The sequence below is a fragment of the Crinia signifera genome, chromosome 3, assembly GCF_055691185.1.
Source record: "Crinia signifera chromosome 3, ASM5569118v1, whole genome shotgun sequence".
NCBI lineage: Eukaryota > Metazoa > Chordata > Amphibia > Anura > Myobatrachidae > Crinia > Crinia signifera.
Genome location: NC_139219.1, coordinates 328302212 through 328310722, shown reverse-complemented (window position 1 = coordinate 328310722; position 8511 = coordinate 328302212). Strand labels below are relative to the sequence as shown.

General features: G+C 43.4%; 1 protein-coding gene across 1 annotated transcript; it reads right to left on the bottom strand.

Annotated features, from left to right (window-relative positions):
* Positions 1-6488: 6488 nt before the first annotated feature.
* Positions 6489-7496, bottom strand: LOC146063057 (taste receptor type 2 member 8-like). The gene has a single exon (XM_083175071.1). The coding sequence runs from the start codon at positions 7494-7496 to the stop codon at positions 6489-6491; it is 1008 nt and encodes a 335-aa protein (XP_083031197.1).
* Positions 7497-8511: the final 1015 nt, after the last annotated feature.

The following is an 8511-nucleotide window of genomic DNA, read 5'->3' as shown; positions in this document are numbered from 1 at the left end:
CCACTGATTCTGGACTTGCTGAGGACTGGGGATACCAGTGCCTGGACCCTCTATCAGAACAACTAAAGTCCTGGATCTGACTGGATGGGCGTTTCTGCAGTCGTGCCATAAGGATGTGATTATATGCCTTTTTTTCACCTATTCTTGTGAGTTTCCTGTATATAAATAAAAATGTATGTTAATTTTGGATACTGCACAATGAGCTGTTTTTGGTGATATACCCTGACTTCCAAAAAAATCCCATTCAATTGGGATCAGGGGATATCATTACAATAATTTCAGGTGCCCAGAGAACCTTGAAAAATCTGTGGATCATCGCTTCAATATAAGTTATGTGATTTTGTCAAACATACAAGGGTAGCTCTTTATGGTTTCAACGGTTTCTTCTTTGCACATATTGTCACAACTTTCGAGTGTTTGTTTGACAGGACACTTGGTGTTTATCATAAGCTGCTGTATCTTGTCAATCTGCGCTTTTTTGGATAATAACCCTCTTCTGGATACAGGATATGAATACTACAACCATTCAGATACATGAACAGTAGTGAGAAAAATCTTGGAATGTTTTCCAACATTTTCTTATTGGTGGAAGTTTTCGACCAATCACAAATTATAGAAGATTATGGAAGAATTTATTTGGAGCCATGAAATTAAAAATGTCCTCGTATCTACAGTATGTATACATTTTACACATTTATTTGCAAAATGAGTTGGTATATTCTGTTCTCAGTTCTACCCTATATTGGAAGAAAGGAGGCTGACATAAATATGGTCAAATACCAGTAAACCAAATTCCATTCTATCCCATTGGTTAAAGCCATACTTTGGGATGTAGTAGAATATGGTTTATCCTTTTTTACATGCTAGCAGTATGAGGATGTGTGCTCACAAGTGAGGCATTGCAGATAATGTACCAAGTTATTACTATGCAGTTACAGTATTTGGGGATTTCCAGGGGACCAGTTTGACTGTATTATAAAATCCATTCCCTTTATTTTTATGAACACCTATTTTTTTTTATTAATCGTGCTTGCTTCTGTTGTTACATGTCTTTGGTACAGCAATGGGTATCAGGTATTCCCCAAGTTTTACCAACCTATTTACAGAGCTTGGCTTGGCAATGGGAACCAGGTTTGCCAAAATCTTGCTAACTTAGCATGGGAATGCTTGAACAGTATTTTTTTGTTGTTCTGTCGAATGCCTGGTGCTCAGCAAAAGATAAATAGAATATTTTATTTTCTTTATTTGGTATGTGGTCAAGATTTTATCTCTAAATGCGTTGATCATTTTAATCACAACCCACTCAACCTGACTTTCATGAGAACACTTCACTTTTATACTAGTTACTTCTTAGATATTTGAGTAAACAAATATCTTAGAAATGCAAATTTCTCCTACCTGATTGGCAGGCAGAGGCCTTCACAGAGATGGATGGGGCAAAGGTGTCTGGCGTTCGTCAAAATGGGGGTTTCCCCCATTTTGCAGCTCTGTGGCAAGGACAAGGACTGCATCACATATACAGTCTCCTTGGCATCACAAGGCCCACTCCGACTAAAGGAAAAAGACAAGAGAAAAAAAGGTTTGTATGGATGCACTCCTAGTGGACAATCAAATAATTTTTTGGGGGTTATTCCTTTTCAATTTAGAAATAGTGGGCGCTCCTTTTATCTTTATTGAATACAGAAATGGATAAGGAGACGGCCACATGTAGCGAAATGAGAGGTTAAAAGGATTTCACATTGACAAACATACATATGGTGTTGTTCAAAGAGGAGAAAATTGTGATTTAAAGAATTTAAAAGTGTAGGCAGATGAGACTGTCGGTGTTAGTGCTTGGGTGCATATAGGGGTAACTATAGAGTTACCCCTATATGCACCCAAGCACTAACACCGACAGTCTGTGGTGTGCTCATCTTCTTAACTCATACAGTGCATATGATTCATTGGGAATTGATCCCCTTATAGACGCATCAGTACATTATTAGATGCAGCAGCTATTTCATCTTTCAGATTCTGATTAGCAGACATTTCTGTGTGGGGTACTATCTCCACCATCGATGCCATATAATAGTTACAGTTTAAATTTTTGCGAAATCCAGTAGTGTGATTTTTTATATATTATAGCTATCCTCCTCACATGTAACACAGATTTATGTTACTGCACCAATATTTCATAAGCCCAACTTCTACCTACTGTACGTGTTTTACTTTTTGCACGCCTTATGACAAGGGCTTACAGGCTGATTATTTCTCCCTTGTATTTATTTCACAGTACCGTCAGTATCCGGAAACAGTTAGTGATGCGTATGACGTCACACCACCCGGAAGTGGCCACGAACAGCCCGGCGATCAGTAACTGGCGGCACCTCACTTGCACTGTTTTGGGCATCTGCACTCATATAAAAATCAGGTAAGCAGGCTCTTGCCTGTCACGTTCTTTGCACCTGCACATTATTTAAACAGACTGCATCCGGATGAAATTGCCGGTGGGCCATGTACCAACGATGATGATGTATCACCTTTACTAATTTACAACAAAGCGTATCATTTTGAAAATACCTGAGGAGTGCCGACTATTATTTCTGCTTGATGCAAAAATATATGTTGTCTATCTGAATCGCTGAGCATAGCACCCCAGGAATCTGCCTGACATTGTCCAGAGTGCCAGATTGTTGCTTTCTATATATATCTCTTATATATTTAGCCAGATCTGTCACTCATCCCCTCTGTGTGTAACGTTCCTGCCCAGTGTTCTACACAAACCTGCCCGCTCTAGGGAAAAGACCAGTGTTATACACTCCACCACCCCTTGACATCACCTCCCCCTGCCCAGCCAGGGCTACAGTACACGCCCACCATCCACCATTACTCCACAGCCACCAGGTGAGCGGGCAGCAGGCCAGCAACCCCCCACCCCGCGATTTGCAGGCCCCCCGCACCCCCCCCCCTCTCGAGATTCGTGGACCCCCGCGACCCCCCCATCCCGCAATTCACGTCCCCCCTTCCCAAGATTCACGGCACCCTCCCGCGATTCGCGGCCCCCTGCAACAGCCCAAAACCTTTACTACCCCTCATGCCCACACACACCTATCACTGCCCTGCCTCCTGTTCTCCTGCCCCGTAACTTCTGCCAGTGGGGACCGGCTCACCCTGTGTTGCCCACATTCCCCTATCATGCTTTACCGCCCAGCCTCCTGCTCTCATGCACCCTTACGGCCTCCCAGTGGGAGAACACACTGACTCAGGGGACCGTCCTGTACTCCTACGCTGGCACGCTGGACACTCACCCACTGGCTGGAGCTGCACAGTGTCCCCCACCCTCCTCTGCACCAGCACAAAAGTCCCCCTCATACCCACACACCCCTATCACTACCCAGCTTCCAGCTCTCCTGAACCGTCACTTCCACCACTGGGGAGTAGCTGACGCTGTGTTGCCCACATACTCCTATAATGCCTCATAGCCCAGCCTCCTGCTCTCATGCACCCTAACTCCCACCCAGTAGGAGGAGACTGACTCAGGGCCACCGTCCTGTGCTGCCACGCTGGATCCTCACCCACTGGCAGAAGCTGCACAGTGTCCCCCACCCTCCTCTTTAGTCCCCCTTATGCCCACACACCCCTATCACTACCCAGCCTCCTTTTTTCCTGTGTCGTGACCTCCGCCAGTGGGGAGCCGTTGACTCAAAAACACCCTACTATACTATTGCACACACACACACACACACACAGCTAAACAACATGCACCCCCCCCCACATCCACAAATGTCACTGTACCCTCCACACTATTAATGTACATCTTACTCTGTAACCATTTTTTAATTAAACAAAACAATACACACCCCCTTCCAAATCATATCTAATCATAGCTCTCTATTTTACACATTTCACCTATAACTCAAGTTGCAATACAGGCATTTTTCATACAATTCTAAACATATTTCACACAATACAAAAGTTCACAAATTAAGGGGGCGCAGCCCCTTACGCCGGTGTGAAGAGCGCTCGTAGGGCGCGATGAATCACCTTGTGTATATATATATATATTTATATATGCAATGCATCGGAAGCAATCGGTAAATAATGAATATTGAGACAGTAATGAAATCAATGTTTCGAACTTTATTAACTTCTTCAGGATACAAAAAGTGCAAACACTGCAATGCCTTAAATAAGCACTGTACAGCACGTGAAACTAACGGTCATGGGACATCCGTCAGGCACTCTATTGTGGAATCATCAAGCGTGCCATGTTATCCACGGCAACATATTGAATGACAAGCAAACAAATATAAAAAATTAAATACAAAAATACTAATAAAAGTTACATGAAAAATATCGGGAAACACAGTACAAAGGCCCTTATTCTGATTGAGTCAGACGCTGCATGTTCGGTCGGACGGCCGATGTATTGTGTTTGCGCATGTGCAGAGACGTTTCTGCGCATGTGCGAATGCCTCGCACATCTGATCACTGCATGAATTCCATGCAGAAAAGGATTGTACGGACCCTTCTGAGCAGGGGGTGGAGAAGGGCGTGAAGGGCTGTTTGGGCTCATTACCATATGCGTACACCCTTTGTTTTATGGGCATTCCCATGGAAACGCTGGGCATACATATGGTAATACGGCCGTGACGCACGTGTGGGGGGTGGACAGCTGACATAGCCGGATGCCAGCTGCCGCCCATATCCCTGCTTTCGCACTGAGAAATGTCCAAGTGTTCTAGAGCACTCAGAGCTGTCTGACCGCTCAGTCCATCATTCAATGGTCGGTGACCATCAGAGAATGGGGGAGGTTCCCACAGATGGAGGAGGTGTTCACATGAAACATCCACTCGTGGTCCATTCGCTCAGCGTCTTACCGCATTCGGACGGTGTGAGCGATCCATACGTTAGGCTGGGCTAAGAAAACTTGGAATCCGTCCGAAATACGCATGCGACCGAGTCAACCAGAATAAGGGCCAAAATCCAGGAAAAAGGTACACAAGTAATCAATGCACAGGACCTGTCAATGAAATATGGTCACAAAAGTAGCAAAGAGCATCATTTAAGCATATCATATTGTGTAAAACGGTACAATGAAACTTAATGGTCGCTTAGGGGTCATTGATGTTCTATAATGTCCCTGTTTACACACAATGGGGGGAATGACTAAGACGGGAGTCCTATTTCACATGGGATGTTGCTATGGGCAACCAATCAGAATCTACTTCACTCAACCGATTTTATAGACAAATTCAATTTATTCAAAAATGTCAAAAAAAAATTTAAACAGATTTGTACATTACATATACATATAAATGTTGTATTTTAGGGTGTAGAACTAATGCTCAGCTTACTGTGCACCCACTCAGTACGTGTTTAGTCCTAAAGCTGCCCATACACGTACCAATTACCCGGTACTTTTTGTGCTAAAATAGCATCGTTGTGCATATGTTGTGCATGGGATGCGATGCTATTTTAGCACAAAAAGTACCGGGTAATTGGTACGTGTATGGGCAGCTTTAGGACTTCTTCATGGGTGTTTCCCATAACTAGGATTTTGGAAGCCGTTTTGGATCTTAGTGGTGATTAGTGGGGTGATCGTCCATTGGGGACAATCATTTTATAAACTGAGTGACTTTGGCTTGCAGCTTCCTAGCACACCTGTTCAGGTCTCTATCTGGAGAGTGAAGTAGAATATGTAGGGGTGGGGGGGGGTAGCGGGGGGTAGCATGCAGCCACATACTGTATCTCCCCCATGTCCATAAGCCTCTATTATAAAGTAACTTCCCACTCCCATTGGCAACAAACTCCAGTGGTCTTAGATTCTTATAATGGCACACCCTTAGTAGTAAACCACCCCTTACAACCATTAAAAAAAACTTTTTTTTTACCCACTACCCTGTGGCGAATGCATTTTTATTATTATTATAATTTTCTTTACGTTATATTTATTATATTTACTTCTATTTACTATATTATTTCTCCCCCACCACAACCAATTATTGACCTCCCCCTGAAGTCTCCCCCAACCATTGCCCCCCTCCCCCACATGCAGAGCATAGAATAGAGTGTTAAGGGAAGACTGTTGATCAGTGTACAAACATCAACCAAAATGTCATGAGAAAGGAAAAAAGTTTCCCTCCCTGAAACGTGCTTCCCAAAGCATGCATTCCAGAGTGTCTGCCGCACTGCATTCTGGGTGGCGTGACTCCAAGAGTGATTTCAGCAGTCAGAGGCCGCTGCATCCCTCCGGGGGATACAGGCAGCAAGAGGAGATCAATTTACTCTTCAACACAATGGGGGGGGGGGGGTCAGCAGTCATGACCAAGCCAGGTAACATACTCCTGGCTCCGGTCACATCACATGCGACTACGCAAGGCAAGCTGTAAAGTAGAAAAATATTTAATGAAATGTCAGACACAGTAATTTAGTTACATTATAGTGGATAACCAAATGTAAGTTATACTATAGACTACAATGATCACTGTGCAGTTTCGGTTATGACATTAGTTATTTGGGTTACTGGTTCCAGCACAGCGCAGAGCAGCCAGGAGAGAGCGCTTCAGTTTGGCGTTGCTGGCTACTAGCACAAGAGAGTGCATGCTGGGGTAGGAATAGGCAAAGATACCGCTGATCAGAACATAGGACGGGTTATTTGTGTAATTCAAAAGCATAATGTTTGCACTTATAAAATACAGAGCATAAAATAACAGAAAAGAGACCATGTTCCTGATGACACTTATGTGGGTGTCTAGATGGATATTAGTGAGTCCACAATCTTTGCTGCTCATATTTCGAGTGTGTTGCAGGAGTGACACAATCAGAAGACAAATGGCTGCACAGAATATGAGGAACGGGATGGCAGATCCTACAAAAAAGATAATAAGCACATCCACATAATTGGCGTCCACCGTTCCATTTCCAAAGCTTGAGCTGTTACTGTACTGGGTACAGGTCACGTGGCATCCTGGGTACATGTACCATAGGTTGGGCAGACTAGAGAGAAGAGACACCAGCAGCGACGTCAGGAGCAGCCAGGGGACCATCCTGGAGATGTTCATCTTCAGTCTCAGGAATAAGCTGTTGCTGTAGATTGTGATCCTCACGCAGTAGAAGACGCAGAGCACGGTGCCCCACCACAGGCTGCAGAATGCGACAACCATCATTCCAGTGATATAAATTTCTGAAACATTCTGGTTTGGAAGGATGGAATTTGCAGCAATTGCCTCAGAGATGATCCTAAGAAAACTAGTTAGAAGAACGATCCTCACCACTCCCAGGCTGGTCATAATGATGTCAACTGTTTGTAGAGTTTGCCCCTTCAGCCACCAAATTAAGTTCTGCATCACAATAAATGCATTGAGAAGAAAACCAGTAAATATCAGAGAACAGCTGACAGTTAATATCAAGATGAAAGTTGGAAATTTCATATTTTCTTCACAGAAAGAAGCAGCGATGTCAGAGTGATAATCGTCTTGTACTGTCTGGTTTGATGACTGTCTGCTATGTGACATATGTACATTTGGAGTTTACATTAAATAAAGGATGGTTTACTTTATGTTTTACATAACATTTGACTACAGATTTGCAATTTTACATTTGAATGTGATGAGTAATTTACTTGCTTTAAAGCAACAGCAGATATGAGAGAAATTCTTCTCTTTGTCATTGTGATAGAAATCTCTGGAAATGTGTCATCATTATTAACAATATTAAACATATTAAACCATATTAGGGACAGCACTGCTGCGTAGTGGTTAAAATGATGCCTTTGAGCTCTGAGGTCATAAATTCAGTTCCAAAACAGGGCCCAATAACTGGGAAGTGTCTACATTTTTGTCTGCATTCCTCATCATGTTCCATTTGGAACACGTAAAGGAAGCCAGCATGTGGGATGCCGGCAGTCAGAAGACTGACAGTGGCATCCCGATTCTGAGAATCCCAACAGGGGTGTGGTAGATATACCTAGCTTCTCCCTGCCCCCCTAACCCTCTGCCCCCAGGCTAACCCTAACCCTCCAGTTTGGTGCCTTAACCTTTACCCAGTACCCTAGTTCTGTTGCCATTGATAATAGCTTGTCAAATATCTTCAATAAGTGGCTTAAGAAATAAGGAACCTACTGCAACTTGTCACCCAACTCTTCCTCTTTATTGCACCATTCATATAGGCATCAGAAAACACAACCATAATGGCAAAAGGAAATAAGGGGAAAAAAAGGAATATAGAGTGTATTTACAAATATATTTGGGCGCAAAGTGAATACATGATTGAACATACCCTCTTTTGCCCAGTCTCAAAGAAATAAAACATTACATCACTGGCAAATAAATATACATAATATAACCTATGACCACTTATTGGCCATCATGAACCAGTGCAGCTACAGTTATGGCATTCGTTCATTTGGTTCCTGCGCAGCGCAGAGCGGCCAGGAGAGAGCGCTTCAGTTTGGCATGGCTGGATATTAATATAACAGAGTGCAGGCTGGGGTAGGCAGATACAAAAACAGTGCAAATTAAAACATAACAC